Source organism: Anas platyrhynchos, chromosome 14, assembly GCF_047663525.1.
Source record: "Anas platyrhynchos isolate ZD024472 breed Pekin duck chromosome 14, IASCAAS_PekinDuck_T2T, whole genome shotgun sequence".
Classification (NCBI taxonomy): domain Eukaryota; kingdom Metazoa; phylum Chordata; class Aves; order Anseriformes; family Anatidae; genus Anas; species Anas platyrhynchos.
The window spans coordinates 4813393-4839885 of NC_092600.1; the positions used below are offsets into that span (position 1 = coordinate 4813393).

At 40.3% G+C, this 26493-nt stretch overlaps 2 protein-coding genes across 5 annotated transcripts in view; both read right to left on the bottom strand.

The window, feature by feature from the left end:
• Positions 1 to 1315: 1315 nt before the first annotated feature.
• On the bottom strand, positions 1316 to 12160 carry CLK4 (CDC like kinase 4). Its single transcript, XM_027468434.3, has 14 exons — positions 12019 to 12160; positions 10202 to 10261; positions 9419 to 9576; positions 8129 to 8354; positions 6843 to 6933; positions 6362 to 6428; positions 4592 to 4708; positions 4336 to 4502; positions 4139 to 4233; positions 2944 to 3073; positions 2535 to 2617; positions 2047 to 2126; positions 1754 to 1841; positions 1316 to 1673 (listed from the first exon to the last, which is right to left on the bottom strand). Exons 2-14 carry the CDS (start codon positions 10253 to 10255, stop codon positions 1536 to 1538), a joined length of 1494 nt encoding a protein of 497 aa, XP_027324235.1. The 5' UTR covers positions 10256 to 10261; positions 12019 to 12160; the 3' UTR covers positions 1316 to 1535.
• Positions 12161 to 16204: 4044 nt separating this feature from the next.
• The window catches only part of RASGEF1C (RasGEF domain family member 1C), a 74593-nt gene continuing 64304 nt past the window's right edge, over positions 16205 to 26493 (bottom strand). For all 4 annotated transcript variants that reach the window (XM_027468433.3, XM_072044667.1, XM_027468432.3 and 1 more), the window contains 3 exons: positions 25747 to 25870; positions 23776 to 23848; positions 16205 to 23383 (listed from right to left, as the gene is read on the bottom strand). In XM_027468433.3, coding sequence (XP_027324234.1) covers positions 23359 to 23383; positions 23776 to 23848; positions 25747 to 25870 — 222 coding nt within the window. In that variant the 3' untranslated portion in view covers positions 16205 to 23358. The remainder of the gene's footprint in view (positions 23384 to 23775; positions 23849 to 25746; positions 25871 to 26493) is intronic.

Sequence of the window (26493 nt, forward strand, 5' to 3'; positions counted from 1 at the left end):
GATGGAAAGTATTGGTGGAGGAAGCCAGGGCCGAAATTCACTGCCGTCCTCCTCAGTCCCACCAAAGGCACTGCTGACCTGGATGGTACCAACTGCTGAGCTCTGTCACACAGAGAAGAAACAATGATGCAAAGAAGCCAGGAAGAGGGGTGTCTGTATTATGAGATATAATCAAGCACTGTAGGTGGCACTGGTTACAGAAGATAAGCTTTCAAAGCCTTGCCTCAGCTGTAGTCTCTCCCCAGCTCAGAGATATGCATGTCTGGAGCCTCTTGCAAATTAAGCCTTCTCCCTGCCCCACACATCAGAGGAACGCAGACACCAGTTTAAAACCTTACTGTGTTTGAGGACTTGCACAGCAAGCACAGAACCTGAAGTGAGGCTCCTGCAGAGCTGAAACAATTTACTGTTCCTCTCCTTAAGACTTGCATGCCGAAGACTGCAATAAATGGCTCAAACTTGCAAATTGCATCTAGACCGGCAGACAGCCTGGATGAGCCCTACCATCCCTCCCGTACAGCAGTGAGAAAGACTGAGAAAACAGTAACTTAAACATTAAGAGAGCAAAAACTACGTAAGAAAGTAGATTAAAGAGGCTTATGAAGCAGTACCACTCAGCACTAAAGTTCAGAAGTTACAGCACAGAACCCATCCTCCTCCCTCCTATATTATAGCCTGATGACAATGCTTCCCTGTTGTCAAGGTTACTTATCAGTAATTACAGATCAAGCTCCACAAAAATATGTAGTTGAAGACTTCAGGCTTATCTTGTTACTACTGCAAGAGAAAGGCTTAAATGCACCACAACCATTTCTCTGCCTTTTTTCTTTTTTCCAGGGACAGTACAGTCCTTCAAAGAAAAAAAAAAAAGCTAGCATTTCTGTGATAAGTGAATTAAAACAGTACTGAAAATATGAAATGCTACTTTCCATCCTTACCTATAAATTTACCTGGAAATATTTACCACTAAGAATACCAGACGAGTTTCCAGTCTCTAACTAGACTCCTTTTAAAAGAGCAACATACGCTGTTTAAAAGGAAGTTTTGGGAAGAAGGGACCCACAAGAGGTTATCTACTTAGATTTTAAGCTCCCATCTTCAATCATGCTTCCAAATACTAGAAAAAGCTATTATATACCATATTCTTTGGTAAGCATAGCCCTTGAAATCTTGGGTCTAACATTTAAAGAAAGCTAGCCAAAAATGTTTCATACTTCAAAAACTTGGTTAGCTAGTGCACAGACTACTCATCCCAAAAGTCAAATGATTAACTAACCCTACCTAAAGGAAGAAAATTAAGTTTCAAAGAGAAAACTATTTTCAAAAATGAAAATTACTTTATTTTTCACTTTGATATCCATAATCAAGACTACAACTGTTCAACAAGATAAACATGACAGTTATACAAAACATATGTAAATATTTACAGACTTAACTGTACAAAATAATTTAAAGTTTACAAAAGTTTCATGCAACCTCTGTTGACTGACACAGTCTAGGAAATCTCCTTGGAGAAGTGTAAAAGATCTTTGAATTTATTTTTTTAATGGTTCAAAAAAAGGATGCTGCAAAGCTTCATCAAGAGTAATTCTTTTGGCTGGATCATATTCTAGCATCCTGCGAACAAGGTCAAACAGACTTTGATGATCTGTGTCTTGGCAATGCATGAATTCCTGAAATGAGAAAAAAAAAGTATTTGAGAGATCTTTCACAATTACAAATCTAATACAATAATCAAAATCCTCAGTCTTACCTTTAAAGGCTTACAGCGTCGCCTGACGTATCTACCTGCAGAGCTGTGTTCATCCCAGTCCAGTTGGTCATGGTGAAAATAGTGTTTTCTGCATGACAAGAAAAATGATTTTAAGATAGTTGAGACTATTTAATTCAGCTAAAGCTGACAATTTCTTACAACAGACTAGCAGGTAACAAGCCTGGAAGTCTTTCTTCATTTTCAGAAGCTCACAACTAACAATGGAACCTTTAAAATTCCTTTTATAATAGAAATATTATAAAGGCAACTTACTCCTTTTATATTGTACTTACCTGGATTTTTTGATCATGTGAGCTGGTAGAGGCCCTAGTATTCTTTCCATCATTGCCAAGTGTTCTTTACTATCATGTGTCTGTGTGGAAAAAAAGCAATGAGCACACTCAGATTTTTCTACGCTCCGCCACTTGATAACACCACTCATCTATTAACAATATGCTTGACAGGGCATCACCATATTATCTTTAGACACCACGCGAAGTTTTGTATGAGTATGTTTACTTTATTCCTGATTTCAGCAGCACACTCAAACTCTAGACATGTTTCATTAGCCAAGAAGCTACAGTAGGTATCTTAAATAGTCTGAGGGAGATGTCCACACCATCATATTTTCATATATGCATGCTGCCTTTACAACCTCATCTCTGCAATACTTGAAACTTGTCAGGTTATGCCTTTCAAACTAATGGATAGGTAGATATTATTAAAAGATCAAAGTCAGAAGTCTGTAACAAAAACATTTGATTTAAATTCACATACACACCTGAAAAACTGTAAACCCCAGGTAATACTCAATTAGAATACATCCAATACTCCAAACATCACAAGGCTGCGACCATCCCAGTGCTGCAAAACAGGCGAAGTTGGTTTACTTTTTAATATATTCTCAAACCCTGTCATCCACAAAGGATATCCACAGTTTTCATGCTGATGCCTATTTCCCTCCCTCCATACCTCTTCCCAAACTTTGGTTGTTAAAGAGGGAAAGGAAAGTGTTTGGACTTGTGTTCTTACAATATTTCTTTTACCCCTTACTCTCAAAAAATTTAACAGCACCATCTGTAAGAGATGACTGAATTGTTAGAACCATGAGCAACCACTCCAGTTTACAAAATAAAGACATCTGAATGAACTGTAATAAGCTGTCAGAAGGTCTGAAAGTCTCTACTGACCTAAGATAACCTCAGGAGCTCTGTAATGTCTTGTAGACACTAATGTGCTGTGATGTTCATCATCAAAAGTTGCACTTCCAAAATCAACAACTTTTATGTCTGTGTTTTTTAAAGTGCGTTCATCTCGCTTCTGTAAGAGAATGCCATTTGTTAGTATTTTTAAAAGCATGCTTAGGTAAAAGATACCACATTACCAGTCGAAATCATCTTTCAAGTTCCAGTTAACCATCATGCTAAAGATTAAACCTATGTAACAAAACACTCCTTTGCAATACATTGATTCCTTTTCAGCCCCAGCTCCAAGGAAGAAGAGCAGAGCACATAAAGCAATTTAATCTGAATACTCAAAGACAGGTGAATATCTAAAGCCCTGTCCACAGTAAGAGTTCCTTTTCTCTTTAGGTAACTAACTGAAGTTACTGTTGAGGTTAACAGTCTTGCTTTTTGCTATCCATTGGTACATTTGTATAATTCTATATAATTTTTCATTTATATAATTTTAGCTCTTGAAAGCGAATTAGTAAATAAAAACAAGCCTCATGCATAAACTAGTTGTACTGATGCCCATACTGCTTTTCTGTTTCTAGGAAGCTTCTGAACTTTGAAAAAAGAGCACCAGAATAGTTTTTTTTTTTCTTCTCATAGTACAGCCAAGTTCTCATCCTAACATTGCATGTCTTAAGTGTTTTCTTGAGGACTGATCAAGAACAGTCCTATTCTCAGCCCATGCCAATTATCAATGTCACATGTTGATCACAAAGGGAATTCATCTTGGCTACTAAGCCTGCGGAGCCAAGGGCTGCTACATGGCCTTCAGGGTAATCAAATAGAAAGCAAGACCTGACATACTTCTCAAAACTTACAGATACTTTAAAGAAAGGGATTCAAACAGCTCATTAAAGAAAAATGAAGGAAAGAAATCTTGCCAAATTTAAAGCCATTAACATAATGCTTCCTATTAATGCCAGAACTTCATTAAACAGCAAAGAATTTAGCTAATGATCAGATGAAACACTTCAGTTTGAATTGGAGCAATGTTACCAGCTTAGCAGAAATCCAACACGTCTCAAAGGACACAAGAAATCTAGGAAACAACTCTGATTATCACTTGACCTTTTTATGTGTAGAAAGACTACTTTTTAAGAAGAGCTCAGATGAAGAAGTTCAGTGCTGAGAGGAAAAACGAAAAACTTACCATTTTTGCATTGTACTTCACTATGTAATCAGACTCCACAAACAAGATATTTTCAGGCTTTAAATCGGTATGAGTTAATTTATTGTGATGTAAAACTACAAGGAAAAAAGGAAGAAAATCCATAATTAATACTCTGATTTCCTAAAGGGAAAAAGAATATAGAAACATATTTGACAAAAGTATTGAGATTTACTTACAGTTTATAGACTGGCAGATTTGATAAGCCATGTTTCTAATGTCATTAATATGAAATGGCAGAAAGCTGTTTTCCTTAATAAAATCATATGTGCTAAGTCCCAGCAGCTCAAAAACAATGCAAACATGGCCATGATGATCAAACCATTCCAGCATCTGAACACAGCGGCTTGAAAGAGAAATATATAAACACATGAAAACTCAATTTATTGAACCTTTTGCCAAGTCCTTAGCGTGCCATTCCCCTTTTACACTTACAAAGTGCTGCTTGGATCCATGGTGTTTAAGTGTTCCAATACCTGTATTTCTGAACGGGCTGCTTCCCGGTATCTACCAACATTTTTCACAATTTTAACTGCTACATGCATTCCTCTCCTTCAAAAGAAAGAAAAGTACCACAAATTGAATCAATACTGTGAAATATCTACAGTCCCGAAGCATTCTGATTTTGATACAGTGAACGCAGATAAAGGTCACAGAGAATTTTGAGTTGGATTAGGGGAATGTGACTTAAGGACATTGCAAAGAAAAAATCAGTATAAAAACGTTTCTGGTCAAGTTCATATACCCACAGCATATGCTACATAACCTACTTCTCAGTCTTATTATCTCATTTAAGGGAGAACAAGCATCAGGAATCTACCTGAAAGATGACTCAAAAACAACAAAGCTCTCATTTGAAAAACATACTACAAAAATTTATCAGATTTCTGCAACTTGAGTAACTTCTGGCTCTTTTTCAGTGCTCCTATGGAATCAGGGGAAGTAAGTAATTTATTTTAATATCTGAACATTTTGTACTAGTGAAGACAGACCTGCACTCAGTGTAACATTCAAACGCTAATGCTATTACTTAAATGAAACAGATACACATAGGCCATTCTATCCTATTCACTAATGGACAATTTTTAATTGTCTCTGTAGAGTTAGATTCTAATGACTTAAGAACGCTGTCTGCCTTTACAACATGACCTCAAGCTCCTGAACAGTCTTAATTTGTGAAATGACCGAATACACCAAAGCCTTAGGAAACAAACTACAACTGCTTCTTTATACTGAAGTGCAGATATAAAACATACGGTTGATATAACTTGAATCTGGGTTTTATTAATTGTTTAAATGTCTCAGAATACACAAGTTGTAGAAATACACCAATTTCTTCTTCTCCACTGAGGATGCCATCACACTGAAGTTACCATGCTATCAAAAAAGCATGACTCGATTACTGCGCATGCAGAGAAAGCTGAAAGGATTAAGCCTGATTATGAAGACTGAAGGAAAGAAATTTACAGCTTGAGCAGTTCCAAGCAGTTGCTTTCCACTAAGAATCAAAACTATATTCTCAGCATCTCACTGCATCATCCTCAGTCTCTTAATTCGTTTCCATACTCTCCGAACACCTGCACATCCTCTAGTTACGGCAACAGTGGTTGTAGAACCAGCCGAAAACCATAATGAAGGAACACAGTTCGTCCCTTTTTTAAAAGGGCAGATGATATCTACTTAGATAGATATATTCCTAATTCGGAGTTTATTCCATGTGCTTATACAACTTCTATAGAATATACAAAGGTTTATTTTTGAAAGGAATCCTCTCTAGGCAGATGTTTCCCAAGACAAATGTGGTCAAGGAAGTTTAACGATAAAGACAGATTCTCAAAATCTAAGAGAAAAAGTAGCCAAAAATATTTCTCTGTATACCATCTTGCATAAAGTTATAACATGCAAGGGCCTTTCACAGAGGAAAAGGAGAAACAAAAGAACATTTATAGAATTGAAAGCAATGACTGAAGAACCTTAAAAATGATCAGGGAACAATACTGTTTCCATCCAAAAAACCTTTAAAAATTTTCAACCAGAAGTCACCTGAAAAGGTAACTCAGATCAAAATAAAACCAGTTCTTTTTTTAAATATACTGCAACACTATCTGAACCACAACTTACTTTCTTTTGAAGAAAAGATTCTAGAACTTTCATTTCTGAGCTAAACAGCATTGTTTGTCACGAGATGTACTTACTGACACTTACATATCATGATCTATACACTCCACTACTTTTCCAAAAGCTCCTTCTCCTAAAGTCGCAACGATTTCATCTAAAAAGAACAAACACAAGTTAGAATTATGCAACAACTTAACCAAGAATGAATATTACTAATGTAGATTTAAAAATGTGCCATTACAAAAGCATAATTACTTTAAATCTCAGCATCTGAATGTGTTATTTATTGGACAGTTGTCATGAAAACAGTTAGCCAAAAAAACAAAAACAAAAAACTATCTCTTGTTCTAATCTCAAGATTCAAGTTCATTTACTACTTGGAACTTTTTGAACACAGTACTTAAATTCTACAGAAAAGAAGATATGCAAAAAAAAAATAAAACAAAAAAGCACAAAAAAAACAAAAAAAGAGCAATGAAGATTTCTTTAGCCCCCCTCCTCTGACATACTATTCTAAACAGATTTTTTGCTGAAAAGTTTTTAAGAAGTGTTGAAAAATGTTCTATACATCTTGCTCTTAGAACGTCTCCACTTTCACAGATCAGGTGACCCTCCTCATCATCCTCTACACTCCTGGATCTTTTCCTTCGGTGACTCTTCTGGAAACGGCACCAAGATCGTCCAGCCAATCAATATATCAGAGTGAATTCAGGGCAGAATACGCAATTCATTCAGCGGGGAGATATTCAGGCATTCAGTTACGCACCAGGCCACGAACAGTTGGCAGGAGCAATTTCAAATTCAGTCCCCAGAAATTCACAGGGCACAGTTTATGTTACAGAAGAAAAACATGGCAAGGAACAGATTTTCAGATAAATACTTAAAGTGATAAGGCAACAGAAAAAAAAACAACACAATTTTGACTCTCAAACAGTGGCTTAATTGAAGACAGATTAAGACTGCAACGTCACTATTTCTAATACTTTGCTATCAAACAGCAAAAAGCAGTTATTTATTTATATAGCTAAGCTTACAGTCAGGTGAAACGTTACTCTTTAAAACGTACAATTTTTGTCATCTAAATATTATCAGCTATCAAGTAATTTTACTTCCCTCATGTAAGGAGAGTGAAGAAAAATTACTCTCAAGCCCTTGATCTGCATTGCATAGTCTAATACAATTTGCCATTTCTATTGCAGAAATGTGATTGAAATACTTGGACCTGAAGATTTATCAGTAGGCATCACGCCAACAATGAGAAATTCACACAGCATGCCTTCAGAGAAGGCAAGCAGCAAGCTTATCCCACCTTCAGTAAGACATTAGCTGCCACTGGTCAGGCACATGACTTATCAAAATTTTCTGAAATCAGGCGTAGAATTGTGCAGCTTCTTCTGATCAATTTACCAGACATGCATGTTTCATACCCCCCGTTACATTAAAAAAGTACATTACTTCAATTATTTTTATTAATAGGATGGATGGCATCTCACAGCCTACTTGAAAAACAAGTAGTTCACTATGCTCTAAGACTGAAGTGATAACTGCACTGCAAAACAGCTCAGTTACCTGTCTTCACTTTCAAGATAACATTTTTCAGATTAATCCCCAGCGATCTAGCTGCTGGCCACCTAAATGCCCAGTGTGTAACTGGTGCTGATAATCCCCCCAATATCCTGATCCAAAACCTCAACTGAGAACATATTCATATGCTCACAATTGGATTCAATTACAAATCCTTTATTAATAAAGTATTTCCCCAAAGTACTGTGACCAGGAATTGAAGTTCTAGCACTTGCTTAAGAAGTCTATTACCACTAATTCATTAATAATAAAGTTAAAAATTACTCATACCGAATGTGATTGGTGACTGGAGCAATGATGTCTCTTATGCTTCCTTTTATGACTACTTTTCCTGCTCCGACCAGAGGATTTGCTATAGTGATGATGGTGACTCTTTTCATAGTCTCTGTGATAATGCCTGTGGTCATATACTTCACAGAAGTCATTTCTGTATTCCTCAACATATCTCCGGTCATGATGGTCTCTTTCATTTATGGCTCTATCGTCCAAATAATGACTGAAAATATATTTTAAGTGAATGTTCTCCACTTCAAAAACTTGAGGTTCCAACAAGATAAGTGATTGAGCTGAGTTACAGAGTTACACAGTATCTGTCTTTACAACAAGAAAGTTTTCTAATCAACTCCCTCCTCAAAAGAAGTGGAGCTTTTCTCATTACTTTATTGGGATCTAATGACATTGTCAGTCCAAAATACATAGCCATCCACAGGAACAATATATCATCAGTCCACAGTTTGCACAGTAATAAAGAAATTCGGCCTCAAAAAGTAGAGAGACTTCCTAAATATACCAAGCAACTCAAATACAATTTCCGAAGACACAATATCAAATGCTCTTAATACAGTAATAATCCTTCTACGGTTTCAAAGCTCAAAACATTTAAAAAAAATAAAACCTGGAGATTCTGAGGTAAGCAGCATTGATCTTAGTACTCTACCCTGAACATTAAATACTTCAGGAAGTATCTGGATCAAGGATCTTCTCTGCCCAGAAAAAAAATAAATTAAGAAAGCTGCAGAGGCAAAGAGCCCCCATATTGCTGTACACCTACCCCTTCCAGCATTTTATAAGCATGAGTATGAGCTCTTAAAAGAGTTCCATGGGATCTTCTTCTCAAGGGAAAAACAGAAAAACACATCCTTCCAGTGAAAGCAGTGTGGGAGAAAAAGCAAACCACCTCCAAATTAGTAAGAGAAATCTAACTCATACTTACCACTGCATTAAATGACTAAACAAACCTTCTCTTCCCCTCCTTCTGCTCACATTAAGTAAACAAACAGACATACTTTTCACTTGAAATTTAATATTGAATATATTCAATGCCAACACTTAACTGATGACAGAGAAACAAACTAGTAAGCATTCACTGTTTTTATTAAAGAACTTCTATTTAGTGATTCGGGTACTGTGTTAACAAAACCAACTACCTCTTCAGCTTGTCTTAAGTGAGTCAAACTTAAAAGACTCACCAGCTCTGGGCATTTAAAACCTCATATCCTGAAAGTCTGTTTATTTTAGGCACATTAAGAAATTATCACTACACGATTCAGAGTCTTGTACCTTTCCGAAACGTGATTTGGCTTATAGTGCTTGCTTTCTTGTCCACTACTGTGGGACCTTTTCCTGCGTTTACGGCTGCTGCTGTGCTTTCTTTGATCCCAGCTCCTTCTATCATCCCACTCAGGGCAATGAGATTGTTTTGAGTGCCGCATCTTCCACTAAACAAACAGAAACAAAAACACAACAAAAAAAAAACACATAAAAGACAGAAGTGTTACACTGGGATTTGTAGTTTTAAGTCAGATCTAGAAAGAACCATTTCCTCAATCCTCTTTCCTTAGTTTTGCCCATGCACTACTTTGTTTTTGGGTGAGCAGAGTTACCAACACTGTTACAAAACACAATTCAGGATTAAATAGGCCAGCTCATCTTCACTAATAGCTTCAAACATGTTATTAAAGTCTGTTTTAAATAAACTCTCAGGTGACTAAAGAGAACCATTTCCTTAAATAGCCTCCCATGGGGAGGGGCCTTAATCTTCAAATATTCTCTCTGAAAAAATCACAGATTTGGTTCTTTACATTGTACACAAATTACTACATGAAAACCAAGTATGTCCAACTAGCCTAAAACCTCTCTCACAAACCTCTTTACAAATCACTATTAAACAGAGATGTTTAATTTTCTATTTTTTTTTTAAGTTGTAGCGACAATCACACAAACATTGATAACTTAATAATATAATTGCAGTCCTATAAACCAAACCACTATTTTTGAGGTCTGTTAGCACACGAGTAAGCAGTTGTTTTACAATACAGCTGATTTGCCAAAGACAAAACCCACCAGCTCCTGTTGCTGGACGTTATATGCAGGAATTCTGTGTTCAAACAGGTACATGCACAACTGAAAAAGAAAGCAAAACACAGCTGTAGGATTAGGAACATATCAAAAGCAACCACAGTCATCCTTTAGCAGAAAAATTAAAAACAAGAAAAATCTTATATATCTGTTTCAGCGTATTCTAAAGAATTAACTACGAAAGGACAAGAAAGATTTCCATTGCATTTGTTGACAGGAAGAAAAGTAGTTTAGAAAGAAATATAGCACTAAAAAATAGTGATATATCGCTGTGCAAATTGACACAGAGCAACAATGGTTGCCTCCACACCAACTAGGGGCATGAAGAAGGGGACTTTTAGAGCAAGTGAATGCTCACGTAAATGGCAGGCTTCTTCTGAAAAAGAAGTTTTCTGACAAGTCAGCAGTTCACAAATTAATGCCTATATCAGTATGTTCTCTTTTTTTCTTTTTACAGTAATCTGTTTTAAACTCTGCAAAAATACGTGACTGGTGCAACCTTTGAATCAGTCACGATGCAAGTTGCCTAAAAATCTTTCTCATTTACCATGCATTAGTAAGAAATAAAAATACTAATGCATAAGGACCAATCATCGATCCTAAAGAAACAAGATAAAATCTGTTACTCCTGCATCTACAGGCCTGATTTTCTTATCTTCTTACCTAATTCAGCAGCCATTTTTCTCTATTTTCGACCTACACAACTCAAGTTACGAAACACACCCGATTTCAGTTATGGCACTTCCGAGGTGAGAAGTGCTCTGTGCCCCACGCCCTACTCACTAATAGGTGAATTCAGGATCTCACCTATGACCCCTCCCCAGTTTGCCAGAAAGCAGCCTGAAAGAAAGCCCTGTAATGGATAAATAAATACCTTAATAAAAGCCCCGTGAAAGAATGCTGCAGAGGGAGGTTTTGGGGTGGAAAAATAACCACAGAAACCTCGAGAAAAAGGTTTGGTTGAAGATTAACTGCTACTTAACTACACTTTAGTGCTCAGAGAATGAGCAAAATCTAGACAGAATTTGCATGTTCTTGGCTAAAGGAGCCAAGCAAATGCAAACTGGCAAGTAATTGTTAGAAAATCGATCTGTGCGAGACCCAAAACGGCCAAAACCCATTTTACCGTAGGATCCATCTTAGATTTAAAAAAAATAAAAAAAAATGCCCTTCCTCTAAATTTCTGCTGAGGCGCCTCAGTTACGTAACGCCGCCAGCCGCCTTCCCCACACGCGGCCCTGCGCAGCGCCAGGCCCGGGGCAGCTCGAGGGCCGCCCTCGCCCCCGCGCCGTGCCACAGGGCTCCCTAGGGCCCCCCCCCCCACACAAGAATAAAATAAAAATAATAAATAATAATTAAAAAAAAACGCCCAGGGAAGGCCGCAGCGGCCCTGCGGCGAGCTGCACACGCAGCACTTTTTAAAATGCAGCTGGCAGGCGGCGCAGGGCAAAGGCCTCGCTGCGCCAGCACCGAGCCCGCCGGGCCTGGGAACAGGGGGGGGGAACGGGCAGGCCCCCAGCAGCCGCCCCCTGCCCCTGCCCAGCTCCAGCCGCCACCCCCAGCCCCCTCCCGGCCGGGGGAGGTCAGGCTCGGCCCCGCCGCTCCCCCCGGGCAGGCCCCGGCCCCCTCAGCCCCCTCAGCCGCCTCAGCCGCCCGTACCCGCGCGGCCCCGGCCCCCTCAGGGCCCCGCTGCCCCCTCAGCCCCTCAGGCAGCCGCTGCGCCCCGCGGCCTCCCCCCGCTTGGAGCAGAGAGGGGCAGGAGGGAGAAGGAGCCCCCGGTGGGGAAGGAGCCCGCCGCTTACCGCTGAGCACCGAGGCGAGCGAGCCCCGCGGCCGCCCTGCGCGCCCCAACAAAATGGCGGCCGCCGCCCCGCGCCCCGCAGCTCCTTCCTCCTCCTCCTCCTCCTCCTCCTCCTCCTCCTCCTCCTCGCCCCGCCCACCTCCGGCGGCGCCGTGCGCGGTGACGTCACGCGGCCGCACAACGGCTCGGCCCCGCCCCCTGCGGCGCCCAGGGGCAGAGCGCGGGGGGCGCTGAGGGGACTGAGGGGAAGGGGGGGGGGGGCCCTGAGGGGGCCCTGGGGAAGGTCCCGGGCACGGTCCCGGCTGGGAGCTCCGAAGCAGCTCCGTCAGATGGCACTGAACAGAGGAATTGCTGCTGACACACCGCAGCACTGAGCGAGCCGTGTGTGTGCAGTGAGCCCCCAAAGCGCTTGGTACCGAAAGGGAGAGGCACCTTTGGTTTTGTGCTCCTAAAACTTCCATTAAAGTTCTCCCGCCAGCGAGTGTAAAATAAGCATTTAAACCTGCTTTTCACTACATTGAAAAACACATTTCTCTTTTTTTAAGATGAGAAAGTAACATACAGAGCGTTGATGGCCATTTGGTTTCCCTCAGTTTTTAAAAGCCCTCGTTACCTCACGGCCCTCACCGTTCCTCAGCGTGGCCTTGGTGCCCCTGGTTTGCTATTTTACCGTGTAAGTGAGCGGCCATTACTTACAAAGACAGCACCAACATCTGCAAAACATCTTCCCAACATCCACCGATACGTCCCTGCCTTAGCCATGCTCTCAGAGCACAAGCAACATGAGGGAGATGAGGAGGGACGAAGCAAAGCACACGGCGAGACAGCGGGCACATGGCAGGGGACCCGCGTGCAGGAGCACTGCACACACCGAGGGCTCTGCACCCGCTCCCTGCCCATCCCACAGCTCCCTGCCACGGGGGCGATGTCTCGGGGGTGACCAGGACAACCTCAAGGGAGTGCTACCGTGGGAAGGCTGGTGGCAAACCAGTGCCCCGTGTCGCTGGCAGGGCAGATGAGATGGGATGTGACAGAAGCACGTTGTCTGCCTTCCTTACCGCCTCTTCCAGAGTCTCACTTCTGCTGTTTTTGTCTTGCCACGTAAATACACAACAGGCACTCCTACAGGGTACCGCAGCTCAGAGACGGTTTGGGGAAGTCCCACTTATTGGGACAGAATAGGTTGTAGCTGAAGGGAGTAGCAGAAATAACCGTACCTTGAAAGGTAGGAAACACTTGGTGCTAGGGCTTTGTGGTTCTCGCCTGTTAGGAAAAATGATTTTCAGACTGAAAAGGGGGTGGAAACAACTATTGTTCAGTATGAAAATGCGGTGAATGGGAGCTGGTTAAAAGTTACCGTTTTAAGTTAAAGGTATTTGGCTGATGACTGAAGGAGGAATAAATCTGTCAGAAGCTAAGAATAATTAGCTTTTTATTATGAACCTTTCTGAAGAAGAAAAGGGGTGTATAAAGGTCATACCTTCTTCACATCAGGCATACATGAAGTAAATGAAAGAAATTTCACACTGAAGCAAAAGCCTTACAACAGATTTTATAGAAAGTATTCTTCGTGTTACAAAGCAGACTTTCAAATACTGCTCTCTTTGTGCTGAACGGAGTCAGTGCTTTCAGAAACACCTGCACAGATATTCCAAAGAAAAGCGGCCTTGAAAGCAGTCAATTTTCCTTCCTGTTCAGGAGGTGGCAGTGGAGACCCAGCAGCAGAGAGCCCTCAGGCTGCTGGAATTGAGGTGGCATCGCTGGGAAGGACGGGATCGGGAGAAGTTTCCTGGCCGTGCCCAGGTTCTGTGGTGCAAAAAAAGCACAACAAAGCACCAGCTGCTCTAGGATGGGAATGCGCTAACAGTGAAAAATCAAATGAGAGGAATTTAATCTTTATAGCAATGGGAAGGAAACCCTTTTGAGTGCATTTATAGCTACTTCTGTTGCCAACTCATGTGGTATTTACTTTGGTTTATAAGAGGTATTTCCTTTTTTAATTAGACTCCACAATGCCAAATGTATGCACAACTTGAGCGAGTGACACACAACACAAGCATGTTTTCGCTCACTCTGTACAACAGAATACATTACGTTTCAGTGTTATTGTCCTGGCGGGGGACATTTGTGCATGTATGAAAAACTACATTCAAAACATTTGCTTCCAAAATGCAATATTGTGTTGGTTGCTCTTTCCAGTTCTTTACAGCGGTAGGTGATCCATCCTCACAGCAGCCATTTGCGAGATGCGAAGCTCATCTACTTCTCTCGTTGTTTGGATACAAAATTTAATATGAGCTGACTGCCTTGCCCAAAGCCCCAGAAAGAGGCGCAATGGCAGAGCCAGAAATTCCTGGCCTTGACTACTTCCAGTGCTGGACTTGCTTTCTCTTAATTAAAGATGCACTGGTTTTGTTATCCTCCCTCTGGTTAGTGTCAGAGGCTGGCTGATTATTACTTGTGCTTTGCCTTTAGTTGTTTATGGATTTCTGCAGTTCCAGGGTTTGTTTTTTATAGTGATGGAGGGAATATCATAGAACTCGACTGGGTGGTAGCAGCTGTAGGGGCTCAGGGACAGTAATGACAGTAATGACTCTGTTTAGGAGAGTCTGAACAATGGGGATGGAAAAAGCAATCAGGAGCCTTTCTAAGATATGTTGGGAAAAAAAAAAAAAGTGTTATTCATTTCACAAAGCACTATAACTAATGATCGAGCAAGGAGGCGTCCCAGATTGTTGTGGTGTGTGTAAATTCAACAGAGAATAGGAACTGGAAAACACAAATAGGAAATGGAAAAATGCAAACATTCAGCCACAGCAAATTAAGGTCTGGGCTCGGGGACACATTTCTCTTATTAATGAGTTACTGGAGATTTTCTTGGGAAAGCAGTGGCCCAGAAACTTTGTGTGAGCACGTGCACTTGTGTTCATTCCCAAGCGCATTGTGAAAAGTCACGGCTGAACGATGGGATTGCTCCCTCTGAGCTGTGGTAAGGGGCAGGCTGGAATTGCCTGCACCGCCGGCAGCATGTTCATGGCCGTATCAACACGTTAAGGGCAATCCAAGTGCTGTGCCTTAAATGCCTGGCAGGTTGCCACTCAGGCAAGGTGTTTGTTCTGTGGTGTTTTTCCTGATTTTAGCTTCTGACTATGTGGTGTGCCTGCCCTGATGGGGTCCCCATGGGCTGAGCTGACCCGATCCAGTCCCTTTTATTGCGAGGCTCATGGACGGCTGCAGGTTCAGCTTCTCACCCTCTGCTTGTGGCAGAGCTGAGTCTTCCGAGCACTGCAATGCTTTAGCCTAACAAAGCCTAGACAGGGGGCTTCCCACTGGGAAGCCTCAGTAAGATACAGGTTACAGGACACTCAGCAGAGGACATAGTCCTTTTTGCCAAGAAGCCTGCCACCGTACGAGCAAGGTGCTGAGAACGGGGGCTGCTCATGGCACTTCTGCAGGCTCTGGAGCCCCTGGTAGTGCTTACACAGACCTGCAGCCCTCCCTCGTGTCACAGCACAGAACCAGGCTGTGCTGAATAAAAGCAACACACAGAAGCAATGTAATGCAGACACTTTTTTTTTTTTTTTTTTTTTTTTTTAAATCAAGGAAACTCCACCACTTATACCTACGCAAGAGTTTCACCTCTGAGCCTCTTTATATAAAGAATTTTTAGCTACTTGATGCATGGATGTGTCCTACTGCACATGCTTACTGAAATGGGTCCTTCACCCCATTAAAAGCTCTCAAATTACTGCAATACTAATAAATAATAGAGCATGTTTAAACATCAGCTGTACCACAGAACTTTATAGGAACAGACTAAAAATACTCAGGCTGAGGCTCAGCTTTTTGCCTCTCATTACAATACTTTGAGCCTGTAACTATTTGGGAAAATACTTTATAATGAGAAATAAGAGCAATTGTCTCTTTTCCTGGTAGTGTACAGTGCAGTGCAATCTTCTGAATGTATGAGGATGGAAAGAGAAGCAGTAGAGTAGAAATGAGGAAAAGCAGAAACTACAGGTACTTTTATTTCCACATGCATATTCATGAACTGCTGAGTTGAGTCAGGGGTATCTTTGTATTTTTGGTTTTTCAAAGCAACCAGAGTTTCTTTCCAGCCTATACTGTAATTTAGAGCTGTTGAAATCTCTACGAGAAATAAAGCTGAAAAACAAAATACACACAGCTGAGCCAATTTTTCTTTTTTATTATTCTAATTTGACACTCACATTACAAAATTTAGAAACCATAGACAGTTCAGGCAAACTGTTAAAACACAGTATAAATTAGGGGGGTTTAATATATAAATTCTATACATAGGTAAGTTAGCTTGAACATGACTGACAAAAGGATTTCAGAACAATCTTACCACAACTGTATAAAAAGGCATGGAAGTAGGATGGGCACTATAATCATGAACGCGGGTTAAGACATTTTCCACAACAGCTATAAAGCGTAACAATGACCATGCTATCCTGGCGGTGTTCATGTGGGGTACAGTATGCATATTACCATTAACATTTTGCAAGATCTATGTACAGTCACGAAATTATAACAGCCACTTTCCAGTAACTTTTACTGTTTTCTGCCTGCGCAATTAATAAAGTGGTGATATTTGTTTTGAGGACTTCTAACAAATCTACATGGGTTTAGTATTATGGAGGGTAGGGGGATTTCGATTTGACCCAAAAATGCTGATCATAACATGAAATAGCTTAATTTAAAGGAAAAGGTACAGGAAAAGCGGAGCCCCTCACTACTATTGCTCCCACAATCATTATCTACCAGTCTTTTAATCCATATTTCTTTTATTTCCTAGCTTATTCTCATTTAAAAATAAAATAATTTATTGTCCATTTTTCTAAGCACAATTGTAAAACGGAGTTATAACAGATGAAATGTAAGACTAGAATTTGGGTGTCAATATGGGGTAATTTTGGAATGCACACGCTTCCCAGGTGACTGCGGACACATCGCTCCATCTTTGAATTCCTCATTCTGAATATCAGGACAATTCTGCTTACTCATTTTTACCCTGTGTGTTTAGGTCTGTGAATAAATGTTTTGGAATAGCGTGTTCCTGGGTTATAGGTTTAAGATAACTGGTAATGTCACATTTCACAGAACTTGGTAAAAGCGAAAAAAAATACTAAAATCTGATTTCTCACCTTTATATACCAATGAATACTTGCTTAGAGTCACCAGTTCGGGAACCCAGCAGCTAATTTATTTCCCACCTGCATGGCATACTAGCAGTTTTATTTCTTTTTACAGACTGACTCCTAAGGGAAGTACTTACACGTTTGTAAGACTCGTATCTTGAAACACTTAAAATTTAATAGCTGTGTGCTTGTATCGCTCAGGAAGAGTTAGGAGGATTCTGCTGGAACTATTCCTTCCAGTTCAAGGTGAGGACATACTGTAAGTGATAACCCAGCCCGGGCTGTTTTGGAAGTACAGATCATGTCAAGTGTCTAGACTCTAGTCTCTGTTTTCTCAACTCTTCAAACTCCCTTTTTGACTCATGGGCCAAACACCAGGAAAGCGTCATATGCTCAGTTATCCCCAAAAGCCTGGAATTCTAGAAGCACAATTAAACGATGAAAGCAGTGACAGAGTACTGACCAGTTACAGTTCACTGAGGAAGTTGCATTTTCTCTGAAAGGTAGCTGGAAGTTACTGGTCAGAAGTCCATTAAATAGGTTGTGCACATATTAGAAGGAAATTTACTGTACAGATATTTAACTTACAGGACTTGTGAGCTCTGAACTCTAAGTCTTCTGGATTCACGAAGGGCTGGGAATGTTGCTGCACTGCAGTATTTGTCTGGGCTAGCACTTTTAGTGCCAGGGAAGAAGGGAGAAGGACTCCCAACGTGACAGCTCTGGCGTATGACTGCAGAGCCCCTGTATGGCAGAGAACTAGAAAAATATTGGTACGGCATTTTGCAGAAGCTGTTGATAGAGCAAAATACCACTTCTGTGGAAGGAAAGGTATCAGAGGGAGAGGTGGCATTCTAAGCCACCCTGAATTTACAGCGTTACAGTCTGAGGCTGGCCACAGTGCAAGGCAGGGGATCTAGCCAAGAGTTAACTCGTACTTTTTTCTGTAACTCAGGTTATCGCCAGAGTTTCAGTGTCTTGCACCTGTGCAGAATGTAGGAAATGCCACCCCTACAAGCTATTAACTTCTAACACACATCTTGCATAGTATAAAAATGCAGAATGTGATGCCTTCTATGTGCATTAACTTAATGTATTTGATAATTTCTGCATATCTGAAAATATGCAAAAAGAATTGTAAAATAAATAAGTACAAAACAGATTAGCTTCCAGATCTGTAGCTTCCAGATCTGTTTCATTAAAAAGGGTGACTTGCTTGCTGCCTCCCTGATCAGCTCAGGGACTGGATCTCTACAGAGCAGCTAACACTGGCTGCAGGGAAAGGGACCCACTGCAAGGCAACGTGCTTTCTTTCCAACATACCCAATGTGAAAACACAAATATGGGAGCAGCTTGCTGTGTGTATCATTTTTTCACTGGATTCTCTCCTGCTTTGGACTGCCCAGCTGCCATTGATATTAAGAGGAATAGCACATGCACAGGTGTCATTTTCCACTCTGCTGCCATGCTGTGAAATATAAAAGTTAACAACCATCAAGGTATTGCTCATAATTCTTATGTACTTATTTTACCATGCTGCTTAGATCTTAAAAATTCTGTCAACTAAATAACAGATTCTCCATTGTTTCAAGTCCTCCAGAGGAACCTCTTTTAGTTTAAAGAATTTTCTTGTAATTATTCTGTTGGACAGAGAGGGAAGTATGTTTTGCCTCAGGTGAACTTCCAAGAATTTCTTACCTTTCAAAAGCATCAGAAACCTAAGGGTGCAGGCTCAGATATGGATGTGCACGACAGCTTTGTACAGGAACATCTGATCACTGCTGCATCCACCGGTTGGTGTATGTGCTGCCAGACAGACGCCAGCTGGATCTGCACTGCTCCCTTGCCACAATTCAGTAATGCCCTGCACCAACTACCGAGGTAATTTCACTTAACAATGTTTTTTTTAAAAACAAAACAAAACAAAACAAAACAAAAAAAGCCTTTGGCCCACAGTTGAGCCTCTGAGTAGTGCCAAAGGAGCTTTTCCATGTTTCCTTGTCACTTCCTAATCCTATTCTGCAGTTACAACAAAAGAAATTATGTTGACAATCAAAGGGGTTTTAATTTCCAAAGAAAGACACTCCTGAGACAGTAGTGCTGATTTCTACCACTTTAAAAGAAAAAAAAAAAGATTTCTTAAAAGCCAGAAGGCCAAATTTTGCTCTCTGATGAGATAATTCACTGGATCAAATTCAGTCCTTGAATTTGCTGTTGAAACTACAACAATGTCAAAGCAAACTTTTGCCAAGGCTGGATTTTCACCCTGTTAAGTGCACCTGCCCATCTGAGATTTGCAGTTGGCTCAAATGAAAGGCCGAGCACTACACCAGTTGCCAATGCAATTTGATCCCTATACATAACTTTAAACAGTGTACTTGCAGGACTGCTCCAAAACCCACCAAAATCAATGGGAATTTTTCCTCTGACACATCCCCGTGCTGGGTTTGGTCTCCCTCTCTGAAGCAGTCACTGTTAGGCCAGATACCATTAACTGCATAACATTTTTAGACTGATATGCATAACCATCTTTTCTACTAAAACATTTTCTTTTTGATAACTCCAACTACAGCTTCATTAACCTGAACTCCATTCTGAACTGGATTTGCAGTGCTCATGTGCTTTAAAAAAAGGTGCATAAACTATTGCAACACAGCATGATAAAGTAACGAGGGTATCAGTAAGGGACTGGCTTGATTTTAAGGGGGTGATTATCTTATCGCTACTGACCACATCATAAAAAACCTTCAAGCTGAGAAAAGTCTCTCTACACTTGAACTGCTTTTTATTTGAAATGCCACAGTAACTTGTCTTGATGTTAGTCTAATGACTACATGCCTTACGGTGGCCTAGTGTTTGGCATTAAGTGACACCACTCTTTTTTTAAATCATGGTAAGAGCTCTCCACATGTTTCTAGCAAGGATACATAAGTATGAGATCTGTTTTTTCTCATTTTGTATTTCACATAATGCTAGTATTTTTTTCTGAAATAAATCCATTCCCCAAATTGTCATCCTTTTTTTTTTTTTTTTTTTTTTTTCCCAGTTGTATTCAGGCTTTGTAATGCCTGTTGGTGAAGCAGAGCTCTGACCACACCACCCTGCTGTCTGGAGCTGTACTCCCGAGTCAGGCCAAGTATAAGGCACGAATGCAACCGAAGCTGTAACTTAACTCTTGAAAATCAATTTAAATCAATAGGATTTTGGCCACAGAGCTATGTGAAGGCAAGCCACGATTCCTCAAGTCTATTTTGAAAGTATTGCCGTCTCATTTTAAGTTGTTGTGTACTCTCACCTCCAAGTTATCTGCAAGGTGCAGTCAGCATTTCTGGAGATCACATGCTATGGATCAATGTACCATGCACCTCTATCAAGCAGTAATTGCTTCAGTATTCACCAAGAGATGAGGATGTTTAGCACCTCTAAGAAAAAAAGTGTGTGACTACATAAAGATTTAAAGATGATCTGGTGCTTCTGAAAGCCCCACTAAGCCCTTAATACCTCCCTAAATCTGACTTCTGTGCTTCCATTTTAAGCACTGAGGTTTGAAAGTTTTGGACTATGAATTTGTTTAGCTTGCAACATCGATAAACTTTATGAGACCAAATTTTAACTCATTCTTATAAAATTGCCTGATTGCAGGAAGGTACCCCAAAATGTAAAATATTATCAAGAACAATCACATTTTGATTAATCTCCTGGGTGTTAATACCTCAGCTGTACCAGCCTCAATGGGATCATTAGAAAAGGAGTGAGCATTTGCACTTTAAGAAACAATTCTTAAGGAAGGGCCAATCCACCTGTGGGGGGTTTCAGATGACTGAAAAAACCCATTCCATCATGAAGTCACACTGTGCCTACTAAAAAGATTCAGACATCACAAAAAAAAAAAAAAGCCCATTTAGCAAACACTTATGAGCATTAGCATTGTTGCAGGTACATTTGTGGTTATTGCTCTGGATTTGTTTGGAATTAAACAGGATTTTAGTGGCATCACTCTGGAAATGGTTCTGCTTGAAGGAATGGCTGTGTGCGTACATTTCTCTGTATAGCTCTCAGCTCATGTACAAAAATTAACAAACAGCTTATCAACAGTGTCACCAGAAGCATTGCTCCCTGGCTGGAATGATGCTGTACTAATCTTACGCTTAGTTCTTCCATACACAGCTTGAGTATTGACATGACATTTTCCCCTGATACGTTGCCCCTACATGAACTCATGTGCTGATAGATAAACGAAAAGGAGAATTGGATTTCTGCCTCGAGCCCCTCCGTGCACAAATCTGGATGAAACTGTCCTGCTCACTTTGACTGCTCATCTCACAAAACTGCAAGAGTGGATTCCAGGTTGCCACGGTCCAGACTGCACAGGTTTTCACAGATCAAAACCCAACACAAGAACAGCACTGTAAACACTACCAAGCTTTAGTATGTCACGTAGAACATGTCTCAGGCCACCGTACCCCAGATCAGCTTAATTTTCTGGGTTGCCCTCAAACAATAGCTCACCAATACCCCTCACATTTCAACAATTCACTCATGCATGGGTAACTTTTGTGAGGCTTGGCAGTGAGCAGGAACAGTTCCACCTTTCTGGCTAAATGCAGAGCCAGGTTTTACGATTAGCCTCATTTTTCCAAACCCTACAGTCATTTTGGAATCACTCTAAATTGAAATAAAGCAGTTAATGATTTCAAAGCAAATGATATGTTCTGCCATTGTAGATGGAGAAAGACTGGAAAATCTGAAAGGCCAGTATCAAATCAGTAATAAAACAAAATTCAATATCACATGGCATTTAGGTTTCATCAAAGCTTTTTGAGGTCTGTTTTGGGGCAGGTGGAACAGTCCCTTCACATACAAACAAGTAGTCTACTGTTAGGGCTTAGTTTTGAATCTAATATCCATACAGTTCATTATCATTTATTGATAATATATGAGCACCATGATCATTGTACCAGTTAGAAGAGAAGCCACAGTCTCTATTATCTGTAAGGACGTGGTGGATATGGTTTAGACCCTAAAAACCAAGTAAGATAAAAATGGTTATCTGTTAATGAATGACAAATTTTGTACTTTAGTTCATTCATTCCAGTCTGAAAACCTTTGTCTTTTTAAAGCATACCATATAGTTCCCACTTCTGAGCAATTACTTCCCCCTTCCCATCCTCTTAGCATCATGTTGCAAAACAAACAGTACTGTATTAATTGGAACCTGATAGATTTTTTTCAAATGCTAATGTCGTATCTTTTCTTGTAAGTGTGATAAAGCCCTCTAATGGATGCATCTCACCATGAACAAAATTAGGGAGAACACTACATACATTAAATAGAGGTAAGTTGAGCCCAGAGTAATTTGCTTCTTCAGTTCAGCTTGGGGGAGAGGTGGTATTTAAGGAACACCGTCTACACTGTATGCCCTCCGCAGATCTGCCGAGATTCACAGTAAGAAAAACAACAGTGGTGGGAAGAGTAACTAAGCAATAGCCATACTTCAGATCATTCTCTGTAAAAATTCATAGGATGTGTCCAACTCTCCCATGCCGATGTGATTGATCTGTATGTGACATACATGTGTACGTATGAGCGAGTGATGGCATTTTCATCCACTGGAAGCTTATACCTGTTGCAGTCAGTGCTTTGTTCAACAAGGCTGGGGGACTGCTAATGTAAGATTAAGTTCTTCTTTCTTCATTCAGCAATGAACCAGATTGCTGCTGTGTCAGTTTAATTTTATAATCCTCAGAGGGTTTAAAGAGCTGCTATCTGAAGCACCTGCTTCTGAAATAGGCGTGTCTATTTTTATTTTTACATTTCCATTCTCTTTTGCAGTACCATGGTTCTCCATGCTCCTGTTTTTCTTCTGTTTTCCTTCAGAGGCAAAGGTTACAGTGATCCTGACGCAGTTTGGGCACAGCCACAAATGGTCTGTCCTTCCTTTATCTCTCTCATAGTTAGAAAAGCGTCCATGTGCACAGTTCTGTTGATTTCAGTGGATGAATCCAGTTCATCCAGCATGTTAGGCAGTCAAAAAAAAAAACAAAACCAAAAACAAAACAACAACAAAAAAACTCAAACAAAGTAAATTGTCTACATCCCAAACAGGCATCTTTGGAATCAGTAGTGCAAAATGTTTGCGGATTTCTTTTCTTTGACCTACTGCAATAATCTCTTAATCTTCAAGTCTTTCCTAAAATAGTGGATCTGCAAATTTAAAACATAAGAACAATGAAAAAATAGTAAATATAAATGTGGTGGTTTTTTTGATTGTTTTACATCACTCTCTTCAGATTCTCATTTACATCAAACCATTTACCATCACTTATAAATCTCTTACAAATAAGAGATGTAAACTGTAGGAAGATTACAGGTACAGCACTGTATAAACACACAAGTGGAAGATACCCTTTAAACGGGGGATAATATGAGATTAAGTTTAGTTTTTATCAGCACAGACCCAGCTCTGTAAATTAGTCATAAATGGAAAAGACCTCCAACAGAGGTCACGCTTTAAATGCCAGCACTTTACAGGCTTTGACTATCAGTGCAGCATTTTGGAGGTACTTCAGAATTGAGCTGATACAGTGAGTGGTTACCTTAAGGATTTCCATCTGTCTTTTTCAGTCTGGTTTTCTGGACTTTCACTTTCATAGGAAGCCAGATACAAACCTGTAAAAGGTAAAAAACGGTATTTCAACTGCAACAGGAACTCCCGCTCTTCATGGTCTATCATGTATCTGGAAATCAGTATGACACTGGAGTTTAGCTCACATTTTTACCTTTGGAAATCAGTTAATTTTGATGGAACCATAAAGGAGCCCAGAGTTAAAATATGTTAGCATGACATTCTTATAACAACACTAAAGAGTTAAATGGTCTCCAGTTTTGAATAAAGAGATCTGGGCCTATTCATCACAGTGCTGCTACCAAAGTGTTATATAAACATTTAAAAAGAGAATTGAGAGTGAAGCAAGCACACTTTTAAAATTAAGGCTTTTCCCATTACTTAACACAACTTAATCTTCCTCGATCTTTTTAAAGCTTAAGAGAACATGATATCTTAACTGGATACAAAACAGCCCCAAGATAAGAATGAGTTACAGAAACCAGAGAAGCAGCACAGTAGAAGAAAATAAACAGGTCTTTTTTTTTTTTTTTTTTGGTGGTGCATTGATGTCTCACTGTCTTCACACTTTTTTTTTTAAAGTAGGCTATGATGTGTGTTCACATGCATGTCCTCATTTCACTCTTTAGCGATGCTTTACTCTTTAATGCAGGAACCACCTCAGTATTCAGACTTGTGTTACAATTCAAGCACATTTTAATACTCAAGGGTTGGCCCACTATTCCTCCACACCATGACAAGCACAGTCCAGCTGTACCTCACATGCCAGGGTTGCATCTATCTGATACATTCTCCCATTTTTTACTCAGGGTGAATCTTTCCACCCAGCACTTCCTCCTGGCTAACAGGGGAGGCCTGCTGTGGCTTCTACAAAGGGCATCTCCTGAAGTGTAGGAACATGGCAGAGGATATGGGAGAGAAAATCTGCAAGCAATTAGTGGCTTGAGGTCACTTTTTTTCAGTCTACCAGCCCCAAAACTGTACTTTTAAACACCACTTCTGAGATACCCTTGACTTTCACTTTGTGTCCCTTCAGAGCCCAAATATGGAACAAATGCCTCATTTTACTGCATTAATTATTCAATTTTGGTAGTCATTTTTCTTAGCACTTAGGCAGGATTTTTGAGGGACTATTTTGACATTTTTAACTATGAAATAAAAGCTGTCTGGTCTGATTAACCTGGATCAGTACAGAAAACTGCCTACAGAATCGAGAAAAAATAAACCCAGTGCCAGTATGGCTTATGGGAACATAGCTATAGATGACTTCTGTGCGTGACAATGTACAAGAAGCAACTGACATGACCCAATATGAAGTGGCACAGCCCATTGTGCTGGACACCAAATTGAAAGAAACAAAGAAAAGACAGATAGGACTAAAAAGACAACCAAAGACATAATTTCAGACCAGCCTTTTCATAGCTACAGCTTAAATTAATTACTAGAAAGGATTTTTCTTAAAAATTCTTTTTTGTAGATAATATATTTCTTTGCTGTAGTGAAGGAGGTCAGTGGGACTACCACAGCCCCAAGCTGTGCTCGCTAAAGAAATGCCAGCGTTGGTTTGCAGAAGAGATTAGTCCTGGCTCCATCAATCACAGAATGAGTTTGGCTAAGGGACAGCTGACATTCACAGCAGTCCATGACATGGGTTTGTGGCCATTTTCTTGATTACAAAAATAGGACCAGCATGGCAACTTCCTAGACAGCGCCTCACAGAGAAGCTATGGACTAGAGAAAAGCAATCAGGCAGCAGCTTTACAGGGTAGATGGTTTTATCTGCAAAAGCATGTTGATAGTTTGGGGATAATACACAAGCTGTGTGACAGAAAAGCTAGGAAAGAACCGGTCAGTAAGAGAGATCTCCAGAGCACGAATCAGGTTGTTAATTAGTAGTGATGAAGAGACGTATTTTCAGTGATTAGAGATTGTATTGTCTTACCATCTTCAGTAAAAATGGGAGCAGTATGCAGGTAGTGGATTATGTTAGCGTCTTGTTCAAAGGGACATTCCACTTGTTTCCATGTTATAAATTCTCCTACTTGCTTAGCCAGTTCCAGAAATTTCTGTGAAGATAAAACCATTCCATTCAGGTACAGTACCATTATCCCACTAAGTAACCACATCCAAGCAGAAGACCAGGATCCAGGATCCCTCGTGCCAACCACAAGGACTTTGGGTAGACCTGTGCGGTGTCAAGAGTTGGACTTGATGATCCTTAAGGGTCCCTTCCAACTCAGGATATTCTATGATTCTATGATTCTATGACATGAGGAGAAAGGAGCCTTGTGTCTTTTAGATGGGTGCATTTTCACCATTTGTTTACAGGGGAAAGAGGGAGGAAAGGGTGTGCTGCATTTCTTCTTACATAAGTGAAAATGTATCCAGGAACAAAGCTGGGGTTATACTTACTTAAGAACAGAGGGCATAAACTTTGATGAAATGGGAGGGAACAGAATTATACACATCACATGAAGTGGAATGACTCCAATCCCTCACAACTCTTTAGGCCTTCCAACAGTAAATGTACATGGCAAAAATATTCTGATATAATTTAAGGGGATGCCAGGCTTTATCTTATGCATTACTCACTATCTCACAATGGGAATGGCTGAAAGAGAAATTTAATGCAACTGATCAAAGAGGTGCCGAAGAAATGATTTACAAAGAATCTGAGGGCTGGAGAACC

Excerpts from the sequence above, each read along its gene's own strand:
- CLK4 (XM_027468434.3), bottom strand. The coding sequence starts at position 10,255 with ATGTACCTGTTTGAACACAGAATTCCTGCATATAACGTCCAGCAACAG. Across the intron at positions 6,934-8,128 it reads CCAGTCACCAATCACATTCG|AAGAGTCACCGAAGGAAAAG; the intron begins GTATGAGTAATT and ends TGCCGTTTCCAG. Across the intron at positions 2,127-2,534 it reads TGGGGTTTACAGTTTTTCAG|ACACATGATAGTAAAGAACA; the intron begins GTGTGTATGTGA and ends TTTTCCACACAG.